We start from the raw sequence: 20,106 nt of genomic DNA, 5'->3' as shown, positions 1-20,106 counted from the left end.
CTATTTCTCACAGAGTTTTTTTCTTTAAGTATTTCCTGAGTGAGAAATCAAGATAATGAACCAAAGTTCGTAGTGTAGAGACTGACTGAAAGGAAGAGTCCAGAAAACTCCCCGTGGCATTAGTGCCTGGATTGCATCAAGCTTCGTTTTTTAAAAGTTGGTAAATGCTGGGTGTTAGATGATGCTGAGAGATCGGCAGATCTGACGGGCTATTTGTAAGAATTTTTAGTTAAATGGCACAAGGGTATTGTTTGTTTCCTATCTCTAATTGCCATTGCTCAGCCATTTCAGGAGGCAGATAAGAATCAGACACATTGCAGTGGTATGGAGTCACATGTTATCACTACTAGGTAAGGACAGTGACTTCCAACATCAAAAAAGCACAAGAAAAATAACATTCCCCTCCAGGTCAGGACATAACCCAAAAAGTTGAGAGTGTTCCAACCAGCACTACTGTGGGAGCATGATCAAAGTGGGATGCGGGGGAAGGGGTATCAGTTCAGAAAGTTGACCATCACCTCATGACATTTGGAAGTGAATGAAGCTGTTCCATTGCTGCCCAATGTTCTGAAAATTACCTTTTAACAAAAACAAAGAGTAGAGCAGTATATTGGGAGATTATGGAGGACAACAAAGTGGATGTTCAGAGCAGCATGGAATTATAATTGTATTGATTGTGACAAAGTGACAAGATCAGAAATATTGAGCATGGATTTTAAGAGGAAGATTGAATAACTATTCAGTAACAAGCTTATTTTGTGATTGGATAAGAGTCTGACCACAATATTGGGATGTTGGGAGCGGTTCATCAGAATAATCAACATGTAGTTAGAGTAGATAGAGATACTCCTGAGATAGAGATACTTCAATAGGTAAATGATATTGAAGTTACAGTGTGGGCAGATCATAAAGTTGAGCTCTGGTGTGCAAATTTGTACATGAATTGGGGAAACCATTAAAATATTTTCTCTTATTGCATAAATGTGTTGAACTTATTCTCTACAGGCATGGTGACGTGATGATGTAGATTGCTTGATATTAAAGGACAGAGAGTGATTTTCCAAGCTATGTGAAAAGATTGCCTCTTGAGTCCCTTTTAAATCTTTCTCTACTCATCTTAAAATTATGCCTTCTAATTTTGAACTCCCCCATCTTGGGGAAAATACCTCTGTTGTTCACCTTCAATGACCCTCATGTTTTTATAAACCTCTGTAAGATCACCCCTCAACTTCCTGTGATCCAATGAAAAACGTGCCAGCCCATTCAACCTCTCCTTAAAAGTCAAAATCTCCAGTCTCAGTAAGATCCTGGTAAATCTTTTCTTGAATTACCCAGGTCTCTAGATTAACATCCTATTGCCAATACCACTAGGCCATCAACTTCCTTCTGGCTCATTTGCCAATTATCTTCCTTCTTTGCCCCCTGGTTACTGACCAAACTGGATTCTCCAGCATCTGCAGTTCCTATTATCTCTTATCTATGCCTGTAAAAAATATTCTTTTCTGAACCCTCTCCAGTTTAGTAATATCCTTCCTATAGCAGGGTGATCAGAACTGGACACAGCACCTCACCAATGTCCTGTACAACTGCAGCATGACATCCCAACATTGATTCTTTGTTGTTGAATCTTTCATTCGTAGAAAGAATTAAGAATCCAAGGAATCTCTGTAGCTTCCAAACAGTTCTTGCCTCCCCAAGCTGCAACACTTAAAATGTTCTGATTATGAGGATCAGATTGTTCATTCAAACTAAAGCAATTCCAGGAAAACCACTTGTCACTTCAGCTGAGCCTCTGCTCTGCTGTAAGTTGTTTGCTTTGTTCTCAGATTATGTTGTACCTCCAGCTTGTCCCTGTCTGTGGTCAGAGCAACAGTTTAAAAGACGAATTCGGTTTCCAACTTGCCACAAGGCTGGCGTTGAGCTGTGGCTTCCTGTTGTCAAATGCTTCCAATCCAGTGGGTGGCTGACTCGTAACGGCCATTCGCAAGATCTGGATGCCAAGTAAAAATATAGTTGAATGACTTTTTTCATTCACAGGATGTGGGCATCACTGGGAGGCCTGAATTCTTTGCCCATATCTAATTGACAGAGAGCGGTTAAGACTCAACCACATTGTAGTGAGCCTTTTGTTACACAGTCACCAGACTATGTATGGGCAGCTATTCATGAACTAGATGGGCTTTTCCCCTGGCAACAGTTTCATAGTCATCATTAGACGCTTAATTCCAATTGGTTTTTATTACATTCAAATTCAAACCTGAATCCCCAGAACATTACCTGGGTCTCTAGATTAGTATCCTATTGCTAATTCCACTTGGCTATCAATTTGCTTCTGGTTCATTTGCCAATTATCTTCCTTCTATGCCCTCTGTTTACTAACCAAACTGCCTGTAAAAAACATTCTTTCTCATTAGCTGTATCAAATCATAACCCTGGCCACCTCTTTTCAATCTCCTGAAAACAGTTTCTGCTCGAAGGAGAACAATCCTATTTTTCCACGTCTCTCCAGGCAGGTGTCGTAGCTGACTGTGGTGTGGCAATTTTGACTCAATTCTTGGTGATTAATTTGGGAAGGAGCTTTTCATTAGAAAAATGATTCACAAATATTTTCTCTCGCAAATTATCTTTCACACCTTGAAGATGTGCTAAAGTGGTTTTCAACCGATGACATGTCTTTAAATTGCAGTGACGATAGTGATGTAGGAAATGTAGCTGCCAGTTTGAACACAATAAGATTCCATAGATAGCAGAGCTTTACAACTTATTGAAGAAAAGGAAATGTAACTGTTAAGAAATCTAGGTGCCCCACAGATCTACTAGACTCGGGCTGCTCTCAATAGGGGGCACAGTGGTTTAACCTGAGGGCCACTGCACTTTGCGTAAGGGGAGGGTCATAGGGTCATACAGCATGAAAACAGACCCTTCATTCTAACTTGTCTATGCTGACCAAGTTTCCCAAACTAAACTAGTCCCATTTGCGTGTATTTGGTCCATATCCCTCTAAAGCTTGCCTATTCATGCACCTGTCCAAATGTCTTTTAAACGTTCTAATTGTGCCTACATCTACCACTTCCTCTGGCAGCTCATTCCACACACAAACCACCCTCTGTATGAAAACGATACCCCTCAGGTTCTTTTTAAATCTTTCCCCTCTGACCTTAAAAATATGCCCTCTAGTTTTGAACTTTCCTAACCTAGAGAAAAGACCTTTGCTATTCACATCATCTATGCCCCTCATGATCTTATAAACCTCTAGAAGGTAAACTCTTGTTGAAATGGTGAATGTGGACCAGGCTGCATGGTCTGGTATCAAGCATTCCTCCTGGTGGTTCTGGGGAAAGAGGGCATTGTTCCCCAGCTCCAACCTGTTCACCAGGACCTCCAGCTCCTTGCACAGAACAGGGCACCAATTTTCCATTGTCCAACTTGTTGCAATGATATGTCTGCCCCTGAGCAGGGATTGCAACACTCATCTGGGTGTGCAATTGCCTTTTAAATGTATTGTGGGCATCAGGCATGCCAGGCTATCCTGGGAGACGTAGTCAGTGGCGGCTTCTTCAGGTAGTGGGAGAATTGGGCTAGCATCAATCATGAGAAGCAACACAAGAGACATTTAGAGACTTTTAAGCAACTCTTGGAATAGGCATATGGAGAGTAGTGAAATGTGGGTCATGTAGGGTAGATTGATCTTAAAAGGATAATAGGTCGGCACAACAGTGTGGGCCGAAGGGCCTGTCCTGTTCTATGTTCTATAAGTTGTAAAGTTTGGGGCACAATGTCGAGAAAGCTCAAAGCTTGAAAAAACTTACCACAAAAAAAAATTTGTGTGCACATACAAAGAGATTCAACAACAGCTTCTTCCCTGCTGTTATCAGACTTTTGAATGGACCTCTTTAATGTTAATGTTGATCCCTCTCTGCACCTTCTCAGCAATTGTAACACTGTATCCTGCAGTCTGTTCTGTTATCCTGATGCGCGTGTATAGTACAATTTTCCTGCAAAAAGAACACTTTTCACTGTGCCACGGTATACGTAACAGTAATAAATCAAATTTAAATAAAAAAGTAAGACTCAGCCCTTGGCTTATCTTGCACGGCTTATGATTTTGAGGTGAGCATTTGAATCTAAGCCACAGCATTAAACATTAGTCATTGCTAAATCCTGACAGGCTGTCAGTACAATCTGCAAGTGATTGCCTGAAGGGATGTTAATTACTTTGAACAGGAAGCTGAATCAACAGCTGTCACCTTGGCTTGGCTTCAACAGGTTAATAAAAGTGTAGTATCTGTTGATGCATAAAGTGGTTATAAAAACAGACATCACAAGCAGGCAGTATTTTCATAGAGCAGAACTCGCAAGAATGCAAAGGCTGAAGAATTGTGGATTTTTGCCATGAATATCTACTTGTAACACAGCAATTATCAAGTAGTTAGTTAAAAGACTAAAATGATATGTTGAGGGGACTGCAGTCATTGTCTGACAAATTCAATCTGTGTCAAGGTAGCAGTGTCACTGTTGCAGCATGTGCGTGTTTGTGGAGAACTTAGTGATCATTGACAACCACATCTGCGGAAAATGTGCTGAGACATTGTGGGCCCTCAGGGAACAGAAGAGTCGTCAAAAGTGCTGGGATCCAGGAGACAGGTCACATTTTTTCAATGAGGTAGTGGCACAGATCAAGATTTTGGGGAGAGCATATCAGTGAGTCAGGCAGGTAAGGGGTCCCCAGGTACAGTGTTTGAGGAGATTTGACTTCTGCCCAAATCCAACAATTCCAAGGTTTTAAAGCTGGAAGAGCAAACTCACAGCCGACACCATGGTACAGGATAATAAAATGTGAGGCTGGATGAACACAGCAGGCCAAGCAGCATCTCAGGAGCACAAAAGCTGACGTTTCGGGCCTAGACCCTTCATCAGAGAGGGGGATGGGGGGAGGGAACTGGAATAAATAGGGAGAGAGGGGGAGGCGGACCGAAGATGGAGAGTAAAGAAGATAGGTGGAGAGGGTGTAGGTGGGGAGGTAGGGAGGGGATAGGTCAGTCCAGGGAAGACGGACAGGTCAAGGAGGTGGGATGAGGTTAGTAGGTAGCTGGGGGTGCGGCTTGGGGTGGGAGGAAGGGATGGGTGAGAGGAAGAACCGGTTAGGGAGGCAGAGACAGGTTGGACTGGTTTTGGGATGCAGTGGGTGGGGGGGAAGAGCTGGGCTGGTTGTGTGGTGCAGTGGGGGGAGGGGATGAACTGGGCTGGTTGAGGGATGCAGTGGGGGAAGGGGAGATTTTGAAACTGGTGAAGTCCACATTGATACCATATGGCTGCAGGGTTCCCAGGCGGAATATGAGTTGCTGTTCCTGCAACCTTCGGGTGGCATCATTGTGGCAGTGCAGGAGGCCCATGATGGACATGTCATCAAGAGAATGGGAGGGGGAGTGGAAATGGTTTGCGACTGGGAGGTCGCAAGTCGCAAACCATTTCCACTCCCCCTCCCATTCTCTTGATGACATGTCCATCATGGGCCTCCTGCACTGCCACAATGATGCCACCCGAAGGTTGCAGGAACAGCAACTCATATTCCGCCTGGGAACCCTGCAGCCATATGGTATCAATGTGGACTTCACCAGTTTCAAAATCTCCCCTTCCCCCACTGCATCCCTCAACCAGCCCAGTTCATCCCCTCCCCCCACTGCACCACACAACCAGCCCAGCTCTTCCCCCCCACCCACTGCATCCCAAAACCAGTCCCACCTGTCTCTGCCTCCCTAACCGGTTCTTCCTCTCACCCATCCCTTCCTCCCACCCCAAGCCGCACCCCCAGCTACCTACTAACCTCATCCCACCTCCTTGACCTGTCCGTCTTCCCTGGACTGACCTATCCCCTCCCTACCTCCCCACCTACACCCTCTCCACCTATCTTCTTTACTCTCCACCTTCGGTCCGCCTCCCCCTCTCTCCCTATTTATTCCAGTTCCCTCCCCCCATCCCCCTCTCTGATGAAGGGTCTAGGCCCGAAACGTCAGCTTTTGTGCTCCTGAGATGCTGCTTGGCCTGCTGTGTTCATCCAGCCTCACATTTTATTATCTTGGAATCTCCAGCATCTGCAGTTCCCATTATCTCTGATACCATGGTACAGGAAGTCACTCAGGCGGGAAGATTGAAAAAGAAACGTAGCATTAAGGATGATTAAGTGGGATAGACACACTGCTCTGCATAATGATGATGAGAAATTCTGAAGCTTGTGTTGTTTGCCTGTTGCCAGGTTTGAAGACATGATCTCATGTCTGGAAGGTAATTTGGAATACAAAGGCTTTGGTTAAGACACACCTGTACCAGTTGACTCACTACCATCTCAAGGGCTATTAGTGATGGGCAATATTTGCTGCCCTTACCAGCAACACTCACATGACATGAATGAATAAAAATAATGAAATGGATGTGATGTTCATGCATAATCAAATAGACCTTTTTGTATTTAAGCCATGGATAGGTAGATCAATATTGTTAGTATTGTTGACAAAGGGAAAATTAGGGTCAATTTAAATTATGGTTGCTTTTCCCTTCTTAAGCCTTTTGTTTGATTTGTTGTTTTTCTTGTTTAGTCCTTTCACTCACTGAGGTAGATGAAAAGCTACTCCTCACACCTTGGTTCTTGAATTCCAGACTCTGAATTAAAACAGCTGTACTAACTCTGGAAGCCTTTCTGGCAAGAAACATTAGTTATTATTGTGCCAAGATAGCATAGTTTACAGAGTCTGGACCCAGCCCATGGCAGGCAATTCTGGAGACACAACCCTGAAAGCATTAGTTTTATTTTTAATCTATTTTCCTAATCAACTTATTCCAAGATGTTATTTATACATCTCTGGAGCAGGTGAGACTTGAACCCAGGCCTCTTGGTCCAGAGGTATTAACATTATCACTGTGTCACAAAGCCCCCTCTTAAGGCTGAGGCACTAATCTGCAGGATTTTATCTTACGTGGGGCTGACACCAATTAATTTCATCGCTTTAACTATTCGGCCATGGCCATCAAGGCCTGAGTCTGCTTTATAAAGGGCACAGGTGATGAGTTCTGGCTGGGCAGGCCATTGCCTGTTACTAAGGGAACAATATGTTTCACTGTATCTTGGTATGTGACAGCAATAAATCAAGCTCGAAAACTCAATGTCAAACTTAGCAAGTTCCAGAGGGAGATTACGTAGTGATTCCCCATGAACCTTGTAGGAGTTATCTCAGCTGAAAAATCCTTTAAGATGAAATCAAATATGCAGTTTATTTACAAAATATTCAAAACACATGGGAGTTGCTATGCTACTCCATACACACACAAGTATTCAGGTCATTGATGATGATGGGAATATGGCGATAGATTATAAATTGAAAATTTTGGCAGATGTAGAGGTTTTAAAACCAATTCAAGTGAGTTACAACTTACAAAAAGTTAGTGTCCATTAATAGTTTCCACTGTGAGCTTGGATCAGTAGTTTTCCATCCAGCAGGTGTAGTAGAGGCTTTTTTCCATCTGGCAACTTGTACACAGAGATGGACAATCTAAGACAAAGTTGCCATTACAGTTTGGAGTTCTGTTCTCCCTCTGCATGTCAAACAACACCTGACTGAGGATCCTGAAACTGCACACTTAAGCAATTCAACCAGTTCTGATTTCTGTCATGTGACAATGACAGGCTTTTCAGTTGCTGATAGCCCTTCTCAGTGGGGATGACTGAAAGGCCATTGAGCTAATAGTGTCACTTTATCTGCCCCTTCAGAGTTTCCAATGTAAGGTGAAGAAATAAAAGTAAAAGCATTCAAAATCTCCCCACCCCTGACCTCATCCCAACACCCGCCCAGCTTTTAAATAATAATCAAGGAAAACCAATGAACATTGGTGTACCTTCCAAACTCATACCATATCTGCAAGAGCAGCAGATACATGGGATCACCATTAAATGTAAGTTCCCCTCCAAGCCACTCACCATCCTGACTTAGAAATATTACTGCTCCTTCACTGCCACTGGGTCAAAAACCTTGAATTCCCTCCCTAAAAGCGTTGAGGGTCTGCCTATAGCAAGTGGATTGCAGTGGTTCAAGAAGGCAGCTCACCACCACCTTCTCAAGGGCAACTAGAGATGGGCAATAAAAGCCAGTGATGCCCATGTCCCATGACTGAAATAAAAAGAAATTATGTTGCATGCTTCAGGATCAGCAATTTACACCCTGCAGTCATGTAGCTTTCAGAGGCACAATTTCCTGACATGAGTGTGCTCTGAATTAACATCCAAATTTGCACTTAGCTTTGTGCTGTTAGAAGATCTTGAATTGAACTCACAAAACGGGCTACAAATGATATGTGAGTCAGTGCAAAACTTCTTTCGAATAATTTTGGTATAGACTGTAGTCATATTGGAAAACCTAAGCTAACACAGTCTTCATATTTTTCTTATTGTGGTCTATTGCTGACTCTCGTATTGTACATAACCCAATGTCTACACATTGTTTTCCATTGGGACTTTGATACAGAATCATTTCCTGTGAGATTTATTGCTCAGGTTGCTAGGTTTTGGAATGCAAGTGAAACTCAAGGATGCTTCAAACAGGTTTCGACTTCAGAAAAGCAAGACAGGCTGACACGATGTATTGAAGATCAAGTATGAAAGGCTAGATAGGGGAATTAATGAACCAAATAGGTTTTTATGACCCTGAACAAAAACAGAAGTTGCTGGAAAAGCTCAGCAGGTCTGGCAGCATCCGTGAAGATTTTTCATCTTGTGGGCCGTGATGCCTGAAAGGAAAGGGTTACTTGTCAGCATGACGAATGAAGGATGAAGTGGAACTGCGGAGTGGTGCAGCCCTGAGCCAGTGTGTTGCAATGCTGTTGGAGAGAAAGGTTGAGGGTGCGCATGTAACACTGCATGGCACTGAGTGTGGATCTCAGGACGCAGCGAGAGCAGCTGTTTGTGGAACGTTGAACATCATGGAGATATCGGTGATCCTGGGAGGATTCAAAACATGAGGGATGAAACTTCATTCGGAATCCACGTGGGGTGAGTCTGAGCTGGTGGCAATTACTGGGGAATGTGATATGGCTGTGGAAATGAATTTTAGCAAACACCTGGTCAAACACCAGGAGTGACAGTGAAATTAAAGTCGGTGGGCAAGGAGAGAGATTGGAACGGAAATCCTGTTGGAGACAGGAGCAGAATTTCTTCAAGGTGGGCCTGCCTAGAAGAGATGTAGCAGTGAGTTAAATACTAAAGAAAAGCTGAAAGAGCTGAGGGTGCTATAAATCAGGAACAAAAGCAAAAGTTGCTGGAAAAGCTCAGCAGGTCGGGCAGCATCTGTGAAGAACACCCGTGAAGAACACTGATGCTGCCAGACCCGTTGAGCTTTTCCAGCAACTTCTGTTTTTGTTCCTGATTTATAGCATCAGCAATTCTTGTGTTTTTTATGACCCTGATACTGACTTTCAATCATAATTTAATGTCATCCAATGACATTCCCGTACGTTACTATAACGTAGTCAACAAGGCATACAGCATGCTTGTCTTCATCGGCCGGGTCATTGAGTTTAAAATTTGGCAGGTAATGTTGCAGCTTTATAGAACCTTAGGCCACAGTTGGAATGCTGTGTTCAATTCTGGTGGCCACACTACCAGAAGGATGTGGTGGCTTTGGAGTGGGTACTGAAAAGAATTACCAGGATGTGGCCTGGTATGAGGGGTATTAGCTATGAGGAGAGGTTGGAGAAACTTGGGCTGTTTTCACTGGAACAAAGGAGGTTGAAGGGCGACCTGATAGAGGTCTACAAGATTATGAAGGGCATGGTCAGAGTGGACAGTCAAAAACTTTTTCCTAGGTGGAAGGGTCAGTTACCAGGGGCCATGGGTTTAAGGTGATGTACGAGGCAAGCTTTTACACAGAGGGTGGTAGGTACCTGGAACTCGCTGGCAGGGGAGGTAGTGGAAGCAGATACTATAGCGGCTTTTAAAGGCCGTCTTGACAAATACATGAATAGGATGGGAACAGAGGGATACACTCCCCAGAAGGGTAGGGGGTTTAAGTTGTGACGGGAAGCATGCTGGTGCAAGCTTGGAGGGCTGAAGGGCCTGTTCCTGTGCTGTAATTTTTTTTGTTCTCTTGTTCTTTGTTCTATATTTTTGCCAATTTGTATTTGTCCATGAATCTAACTGTCCAATTTCCTTCTCCCTTGAATGCTTATCCAGTTTCCCTTTCAATACACTTCACTTCAGTGAGAATAGAAGGTGCCAGAGTAACTCAGCAGGTCTGGCAGCCTCTGTGGGAAGGGAAAGAGAATTTACATTTTGAGCGTAAATTATGTTCAAAGAAATGCCATATTTGACTCAAAACACAGACCCTACAGTTCTCTCCACAGATGCTTGTAGACATGCTGACTTTTTCCTACACTTTCTGTTTTTATTTCACCCACACTACGTTGCTTTTGTTTTACAGTTCCCTCCAACGGCTCTTTCTGAGTTCCACTTTTTCACCACTCTTTGAGTATTACGTTTCTTATAAGTTTCCTATTCAGTTTCTAAGTGACTATTTTAAATCAGTGGCCTCTAGCTATGCTCTTTCTGAGAGAGAAAAGGAGTTCTGTCCCCACTCCACCAAAATTCTACAGATCTTTAGAGACTACACTTCAGTCATCTCTGTATTTCAAGAGAAAAAGAGACCAGCCTGTTAATCATTTCCTAATATATAAATTCAGGCATTTCTGCTGTTATCATGATAAATCTTTTCTGCACCCTTTCCAGTGCCTCTACATCAAATGTCGTGTATGGTGCCAAGATTTGCACGCAATATTTTCAGTGTGGTCTAATACTGGTTTACTATAACCTTCCAACTTTTCAGTTCCTCAGATCGTACATACCTTCACAGCTTCTGAGACTGATTACATGGGATGATCATAAGGGAGTCTCATAGTGCTGCTTGCACTTAGGACCATAAGACATAGGAGGGGAAGTAAGGCCATTTGGCCCATCAAGTCCACTCTGCCATTTAAATCATGGCTGATGGGCATTTCAACTCCACTTCCCTGCACTCTCCCCGTAGCCCTTGATTCCTTGTGAGATCAAGAATTTGTCGATCCCTGCCTTGAAGGCATCCTTGAGTGCAGAGATGTTTATCTGAACAAAGTGTGAAGCTGGATGAACACAGCAGGCCAAGCAGCATCTCAGGAGCACAGTGCTCCTGAGATGCTGCTTGGCCTGCTATGTTCATCCAGCTTCACACTTTGTTATCTTGGATTCTCCAGCATCTGCAGTTACCATTATCTCTGTTAATTTGAACATGTGGCTAAGTGAGGACTGCCCATGCATTAAATCGATGAGAATAACTTTTGGTCACACTGCCTGTGGGGTAACGGTCATTTGAGTGGTTTGAACCATCTATGGAAAAGCTGTATCAGCAACAATAAAAACCTGCCGCTTGACACCTTAATGTACATGAATAATTTCAGCATCAGCATGCAATTCTGCTTGAAGGTTATCAAAAGAATCAATCTTTCAAGGTGTTAATCTCCTAAAACAAGGCAGGGCTGGTGTTAGAATTGTGGTTAAAGGTATTCATAGATGCGAAATAAGAAATTTATAGTAAATACCAGTTGTCAGTTTTGCAAGAAATTCTTTTCAAACCTGTCAATGTCAGATTTTTGATCCACATCCACCAGTAACAGTAATAAGTATAAGTATTCAGCTGGTGACTAAAACCTTATGGCTGCTGGTGGGAGACAGCATCAGAGGAAGACTGTTGCTGTTAGCAAGCACAGATTTTTGAAACAGTATTTATTGTCCATCCCTAATTGCCCACAGGGCGGTTAAGAGTCAACCACATTGCTGTGGGTCTGGAGTGACATATAGGCCAGACCAGGTAAGGATGGCAGTTTCCTTCCCTAAAGGACATTAGTGAACCAGATGGGATTTTCCAACAATCAACAACAGATTCATGGTCATCATTAGAATCTTAATTCCAGATATTTTATTGAATTCAAATTTCATCATTTGCTGAGGCAGGATTTGAACCTGGGTCCCCAGAATGTTATCTGGGTTGCGGCATTAACAGGCCGTCGCCTCCCCAGTGTTAAAAGTTTAATGGAATTTTTCAAACCTGTTTATTTTCATTCAGCAATTCATTGTTAAAACAGTGCCAGGGACCTGGGTTCTGTCCCAGCTTCGGGTGTGTGGTATTTGCACATTCTTGCTGTGTCTGAATGGGTTTGCTCCGGTTGCCTCCCACTGTCCAAAGATGTGCAGGTTTGGTGAATAGGTAAAGCTAAATTGCCCATAGTGCCCAAGGATGTGCAGGCTAGGTGGATCTGTCTTCGGAAATGCAGGATTACAGAGATGGGGTGAATCTGGGTGGGACACTCTTCCAAGGGTCAGTGTTGACTCAATGGGCTGAATGGCCTGTTTCCGTATTGGACAGATTCTGTGATTCGATCTCTTTTTCAGGCTAGGCACTCTACAAACTTCTGGACTTAATGCTGAGTTTAACACATTCAAATTGTGAACTCACTCCTATCTCTTCCCTTTCTTTTAGCTTTACTTGTTGTAATCTCTGTCACCATGGCCTCTCTCCACTCCCCACACTCCAGTGGTTCTTTCCAGTCTGGCAGTTAGATAGGCTATTATTCTGCCATTCTCATATTCTGATCACTTAATCTGGACCATCACCACCCTTGCTCCCCCAGCACTCCGCCACCCCTTCTACTGCAAAAATGCTGCCCCCTTCCACACTACACGCCAGCTCTGATGAAGCCATCTAGACTCGAAACATTAGCTCGCTCTCTCCCCACGGATTCTACTTGACCCATTATGATTTCCAGCTTTTTGTGTTATCAGTACAGATTCCATCATCTGCAATTATTTGCTCCTGCATTTTTCATTCAATGTGGTTTACTCATAATATTATTAACCCATAGAACCATTAGTAAAATAACTCAGATAACACAGTGTAGAGCTGGATGAACACAGCATGCCATCAGCATCAGAGGAGCAGGAAAGCTGACGGTTCGGGTCGAAACCCTTTTTCAGAAAAACTCAACATTTTTATTAATAAGTTTCATCATCTGCCGTGGTCGGGTTCAAACCCACAGCCTCCCAGAACATTAGCCTAGGACTCTGGCTTACTTAATATTGCCAATACAGAACCGCCTTCTGCCATCTGATAGACTTACATTCCAGGTCCTAATCACTGGTGGAAAAACAGAAGTTTTGCCTCAGCCCACATCTGATTCTCTTGCTAAATTCTCCCTCAAATGTGTGGCTTCTCTGTTCATTGGTCCTTCAGTCACTGCAAACAATGTCTCTTCGCTCCCTTCACCTCAATCTTTCATGATTTTCAACTGCTTTAACAAACCTGGCAACCTTTTAAGGACAGTGATCCCGACTGGCAGCACGGTGGCTCAGTGGTTAGCACTGCAGCCTCACACCGCCAGGGACCCGGGTTCAATTCCAGCCTCAGATGACTGTCTGTGTGGAGTTTGCACATTCTCCCTGTGTCTGTGTGGGTTTGCTCCGGGTGCTCCAGTTTCCTCCCACAATCCAAAGATGTGCAGGCTAGGTGGATCGGCCATGCTAAATTGCCCGTAGTGTTCAGGGGTGTGTGGGTTATAGGGGGATGGGTCTGGGTGGGATGCTTCAAGCGGCAGTGTTGACTTGTTGGGTCGAAGGGCCTGTTTCCACACTTTAGGTAATCTAATAGATTGTGATCTATGTGACTGTGATCCCTCATCCAGAGGGACCATTCTTGCACCAAAGTAGAAATTGCTGGACAAGCTCAGGAGGTCTGGCAGCATCTATGGAGAGAAATCAGAGTTAATATTTTGGGTTGGGTGAACCCTTCTTCAGAATGCATTCTCGTCCCATCATTTGCAATTCACGGGAATAAAAATGTTGAGTTAAAAGTTGGCCTAACAGTAACCATTGCTAATTAACATAAAAACCCATCTGTTTTGCTAATGACGTTTAAATGAAGGAACTACACTGTTATTGTCTATTCCGGCCTTCATTTGACTTTAGAGGCTCTGCAATGTTTTTGACTCATGGCTGCCCTCTGAAATGGCTGCTCAGTTCAATAGCTATTAGGGGACTGCTCTTACCAGTCACGCCCAGATCCCGAGAGCAAACTAAAAAAAATACAAGTTGAAACAGAAGATTGTGGAATGATTACAACTAGTTGATGGGTAAAGCCCTTGACAATTTTAACTGCCTTCCCTCATCAGTTACGGGGTCGGGGGGGGGGGGTTATGTTCAGAATAATTTCAGACTTTCGAAGCAAAATAATAGCAGCAAATACATCCAAGTTGTAAAAAAAAAGAAAAATGAATGTTGACGTTTTGGGTCGTTTTGGTTCAGAAATCTTTTCTGAAGAAGCATCCCAACCCGAAAGGTCAACTTTCCTGCTCCTCTGATGCTGCCCAGCCTGCTGTGTTCCTCCAGCTCTACACTGTGTTATCTCTGACTCCAGCATCGGCAATTCCTACTGTTTCTCCACAAAAAATGAATGTTTTTTCTGTTTATTCTTTCAGGATTCAGGCTTTTACCTCCGCCCCTTCCTGCTGAACAATGAATAATACGATAGAGGACTCCACAATACAGATGCTCAACAACACTATGATGCATTTCACCTTGCCTATGATCTATCTGGGCATCTTCATGATCAGTACTCCCCTGAACACCATCTCCCTGTGGCTCCTCTGCTGCCACATGTGGCCCAGAACTCCCACCATGATCTTTTCCATCAACCTGGCCATCAACGACCTCCTGTACAGCCTGACGTTGCCCTTTCAGATCGCCTACCATTGGAACCGGAACAACTGGCTGGTCGGGGAGGCACTCTGCCAGCTGGTGACCGTTCTCTTCTACAGCAACACGCACTGCTCCATCCTGACCGTCATGTGGATAAGTGTGGAGCGTTACCTGGGCATCGTGCGCCCCTTGCACACCTCTCACCTCCGCACGGTGAAAGCCGCCACCCTACTCTGTCTGGTCAGCTGGTTGTTTGTCCTCATGGTCCATCTGCCCCTGATGTACACCAAGCTGACATACGGCGTGCTGGATCTGCAAATCATCACCTGCTTCGATATCATTCCCCGCAATATGTTTCCCGCTGTTTATTATTTCTACCTGTACTACTCAGCGCAGATATTTCTGTTTTTCCTTCTTCCGTTCGTGGTCATGACCCTGTGCTACTCAAGGATTATTAAGACCCTGCTGAAGGCACCAGCAGCTCAGATTAAAGAGTCAAGGAAGCAGATTGTCTACTTGACCATTCTCGTGTTGCTTGTTTTCGCCATCTGCTACCTCCCCACTCAGATAATCATGATCGTACATTTCGTCCGCTCCTACCAGAAGAGACCCATCTACATCCTGTACAAGTTCTCCCTGACTCTGAACAGCTTAAACGGCTGCTTTGACCCCTTGCTGTACTACTTTGCTTCGAAAGAGTTTAGACGGAAGGTCCAGAAGCTTCTGCCTTGCATCCCCGTGGACGACAGCGACAAGACATCCAGTAACATCGCACTACCTCTAGCTGCTCAGGGCAGTCAGTGAGATGGGTGCTCCTCGGGGTCATGATTATGACGCCCTCCACTTCTATCAAAAGCTGTCCATCCCTCAGACCACCGACGAGAGGTGGGAGGGAGGGGACGTTACTGTCCGTTGAGCTACGCAAGAAGAGCAGTGTGTGAATACACGGCATTGTGTAACGTAAATGAAACCAGGCAGAATGTGTGTCATGTGTTGCGGAAACATAGGCAGATGCTCCTCAGGCAAATCTCAAGAAGTCCACTCCATATGGCTTTGCTGTTCTTACCAGTGGAAGCATATATTTGGCGTTTAGAGAGACCGAGCAGGAAAGGTTCACCAGAACGATCCTGGCATGGCGGGATTGTCCAGTGAGGCAGGAACGAGGACATGAGGCCTGTATTCTCCAGAGTTTAGAAGAATGAGAGGTGATTTCGTTGAACTGTAGGAAATTCTTTCAAGACTTGACAGTACATGCGGAGAGGATGTTTCTGCTGATTCCGAATCTAGAACCAGGGGTCACATTTTCCATATAAGCGATTGGCCATTTAGGACTGAAAGGAGAAGGAATTTCTTCAGAGGCTGGTGAAGCTTAGAAACTCTCCCATCCTTCAGTTGGCTTTGGAGGCTCAGCCATTGAGTATATTCAACACAGAGATCCATAGATTCCTAGCTGTTACAGATAGCAAGGGATATGGGAATAGTGCAGAAAAAAAAAGAGGTATAAGATCAGTTATGATCTACTTCAATGTCATAGCAGGCTCGACGGGCTGAATGGCCAACTTCTGCCCCTATTTCTTCTTTTCTGAAGCAAAATGTGCCTCTTGCTCCTCCCTGTCTGGTTGTGAAGACCTGCTAAAGAGAGAGACTCCATTATCTAAAGCACATTTTTCACCTCCACCAACTTTACATTCCACTAAAATAAGGCTAATATCTTGAAATTATTTCTCCTGCAAATTCCCATAGTTATGTATTTATTTATTTAATGGTTTGGTTTCCAATATGATTTATGGGCTGGAATCTCTACCCGCAAGGTGAAAGCTGCAGACATTGGAAAGGAAAAGTGATGGATGGTTATGATAGAAGATTTACATGAGGAAAGTTGGTTCAAGTGGAGTAAAACTACTAGCATGGCATAGTTGGGTCAAAGGGCCTCTTTGTAAACCAGCTATCCAATATAATCCAAACAAAGTGGCACAAAGAATTCTTGGCATCTACAAATCAGCTGATAACTGATCTACAACATGCTGTATCAATGCAGTGAGGGAAGAAATTGGTCCTGGTTTCTTCACTAATATGCTTGAAATGCACCCCACTATTTGAGTATCTTTATTTTAATTTGCAGGCATGTGGTGATAGAAGAGGGAAGATTGGCATCACAGTAATGTGTGACAGTGTGGTAGTAAGTATGTGCTTGTGAGTCAGACAGTGGTGTTGTGGTAATGTCGCACTGGGTAGTGTAACTCATAAGACCCAACCAGTTTGGCTGCTCAATCAATGACCAATGGTCTTCCAAGGAGTGGCGTGGTCTCAATGGGCTGATTGGCCTGCTTCCACACTATGGGGATTCTATAATTCAAGATGTTGGACACCATCCAGGACAAAGTAGCCATCTTGATAGACTTCCCATCACCACTTTCAGTATTCACTGCCGCAACTGAGGCAGAATGGCAGCTATTTCTGTCATGGTGTGGTTAGAGACCAGTATTGATTTTTTTTATTTGAATGTAGAAAAAGCTCGAGATTCCTGGTATTGACTAAGCAATTAAAACTGAAAGTTTTCACAGATTTTTCCGCATAAAAGTTACCACACAAAGAATAGCAAAACAATCTACAACAATTCTAGAATTTATAATCTAACTTCCAGAATTAACATGAGGTAAATATGGTTAACAGACAAACTCTGGTGGAAGACACCACAGACTGTTTTGAGTAGCATGTGTGATCAAGACAGGTCCCACAACTCCTCCCCAAACATTAGTGATCTGGTATGCCATCGATCTCGTTAAAAGTGTTGACTCATTTAGAAGGATTCTAGCACTTCACTTTCAAAAGTGTACCCAATGCACTCTGTCAATAGCTGTCTGGTCATGGACTGCCTCAATAGGTGCTCACATCCTGGTATTTCAATCATTTCTCAAAAATGCTTTTCACTTGACTCTTGAAGGTGGTCTACAATTTCTACTCATGGGCACGATTCACAGTTCCACAGCTAGCTAGCTTTACTTTGCTGATACATCTGCTGGGTTTGTTTAAACTCTAATATTATTCAGATGCACCAAGCAAATACTGCTTATGGGCTTCCTTTAGCCTTATGCTTAGTTCCTCTGGCCAACAATGGTTTCTCCTGGTACCCAACTGACCTGCATGACTCTCAGGGATTTTCTGAGTCTGAATCTCAAATCAAAGCTGCATCTACTGGTTCCCAGGGTTGTTCCTAAGCCCTCACTGTACAGAGTATTCTACCACATCTTCTCAGTTTGGAGCCTTTTCCCCTTTCTCGATTTACCTGACTGACCAACAGCCTGAATGTAAGAACGCGAACGTTGTAACCGTCTGTTTCAATTGTTTGCAACCAACTCATAAAATCTGACTGTTCAATGACCTGTGAACATTTTGGTGTGACCTGTTGAAACCCATTTAACAAGCCCAGCCCTTCTTCTCATACAGGATTAAATGGGATGGTCACTGGCATGCCTGGTCTCTCGAACGCAATAAACTTGATAGGCTGCCAGCCCAGACACACAAATAGATACCTAAAGTAAGAAAAATTTTATCACACATGACACTTAGCTATATTCCTGCTTCCAAAAGGCAGGGTTAAAATCTGAGAAACATGAAAGAGGGAGATGGTTCTGGGGGTCAGGAGGTCTTCTTCGATATTTATTTCTAATTTTATATCTCCTCATAATTACAGGTGATATCATGGTGGCAAATATTATTCACACTGGCACAGATTTAGATAACCTGGATTGACTTCAGTACAGAGTGGGTGCTTCGTTCTTAGAGATGATGGTTTTGCAGATCAAGCATTGAAATCCAATTCCATTGACATATGCTTTCTGTGTTTCTCATGGAATAGTTGACTTCAATGGCTAGGCCAGCATTTATCACTGATTCAAGCACACATCAAAGATCCCAACTTTGAAAAAAGAATGGGATCATTTGCCTTGGAATCCTGAGGAGGCTTTATTCCTCACCTAGTGGTCTATCAATCTGACTGGCAATCTGTGGAATAGCGCTGTGCGGAAATTGGTTGCAATATTGCCAACAAAATGGCAGTGACTCATTTCAGATAGTCATCATTGTTTGTGATTTTTTTTGGAAACTCCAAAAGCTCTTTTCACCCCCTGCCCTGCAAATGGTTTGAGTAGGGCAGGAGAATAAGCCAGCGGAGACTTAAAGAAAGATTGGTTTTGGTGTCTATTGGAAGGTAGATACTCAGGCCTCAGGCTGTTTATCGATGGTGATATGTCACAAATTTTAAAAAAATGAAGATTAGCACAGTGTGAATAATGTAGTAACAATAAATATTCTGCTTATTTGCTAATTGTATCCACGTGTCAATAATGTCAATAAACTGCTTTTGAGTCTACTGCTGTGTCTTTTAAAATTCATGGGAAACCAGGAGTGATATTGAATGCAAAAGAAAATAACTTGAGCCTACCTGAAACTGGCAGTATGACCTATTTTCAAAACTGCCCGAGTTAGCAAGGAATAGCCTGAGTGACTCTCTGTAGGTCTCAGTTTTCCAACTTCCACTGCTTTCCAGAGCAATAGGAAAGAAATCCCCACTGCCTTGAGGCAGATTGGCCCCCCGCATTGAATGGATTGAGGCTGTTTACTCAATTCTTACCTGCAGTTGGGTTGTGATGTGTTAGGGAATGTTTAGACAGATAGACCAAGCCGTTAGATTTTAGAACATTGAGAAGTCATCTTGCTGAAACAGAAAAAATCTTGAGGGACCTTGACAGGGCAGATGCTAAAAGCAGGGTCTCTGCAGTGGGAACTAGAGAGATATGGTTTCCAAATGAGAGGTGCCTTGTTTAAGGTGGAGATGAGAGGATTTTGATTTCCCTCTTAAAGTACCTTCTTCAGAAAGCAATAGAGCATATTTTTAAGGCACTCGATGTGGTGGTGAGGTGAGGACCCTGTGACAGTCAGTGTTAGTGAGGGGAGGGGGTGAGGTGAGGACCCTGTGATAGTCAGTGTTACTGAGGGGAGGGGGTGAGGTGAGGACCCTATGATAGTCAGCGTCCCTGAGAGGAGGGGGTGAGGTGAGGACCCTGTAATAGTCAGTGTTACTGAGGGGAGGGGGTGAGGTGAGGACCCTGTGATAGTCAGTGTTAGTGAGAGGAGGGGGTCAGGTGAGCACCCTGTGACAGTCAGTGTTAGGGGGTGAGGACCCTGTGACAGTCAGTGTTAGGGGGTGAGGACCCTGTGACAGTCAGTGTTAGTGAGGGGTTGAAGACCCTGTGACAGTCAGTGTTAGTGAGGGGGTGAGGACCCTGTGACAGTCTGTGTTGGTGAGGGGGCGGGTCAGGTGAGGACCCTGTGATAGGCTGCAT

General features: G+C 43.8%; 1 protein-coding gene across 3 annotated transcripts in view; it reads left to right on the top strand.

Annotated features, from left to right (window-relative positions):
• The window catches only part of LOC125453045 (P2Y purinoceptor 8-like), a 42,788-nt gene extending 23,655 nt beyond the window's left edge, over positions 1–19,133 (top strand). The window contains exons 3-4 of one of the 3 annotated variants that reach the window (XR_007247672.2): positions 14,542–15,721; positions 18,456–19,133. Coding sequence is in view for 1 of the 3 variants with exons in the window: in XM_059646805.1 (XP_059502788.1) it covers positions 14,579–15,565 (987 nt within the window). In the remaining 2 variants the exon portion in view is untranslated. Of the gene's footprint in view, positions 1–14,541 lie in introns of all 3 variants that reach the window. The other 2 variants (XR_007247671.2, XM_059646805.1) reach the window with 2 other exon arrangements.
• Positions 19,134–20,106: the final 973 nt, after the last annotated feature.

Source organism: Stegostoma tigrinum, chromosome 6 (assembly GCF_030684315.1).
Source record: "Stegostoma tigrinum isolate sSteTig4 chromosome 6, sSteTig4.hap1, whole genome shotgun sequence".
Lineage (NCBI taxonomy): Eukaryota > Metazoa > Chordata > Chondrichthyes > Orectolobiformes > Stegostomatidae > Stegostoma > Stegostoma tigrinum.
The sequence above is the reverse complement of the archived record's forward strand: the minus strand, read 5'-3'. Positions and strand labels throughout refer to the sequence as shown.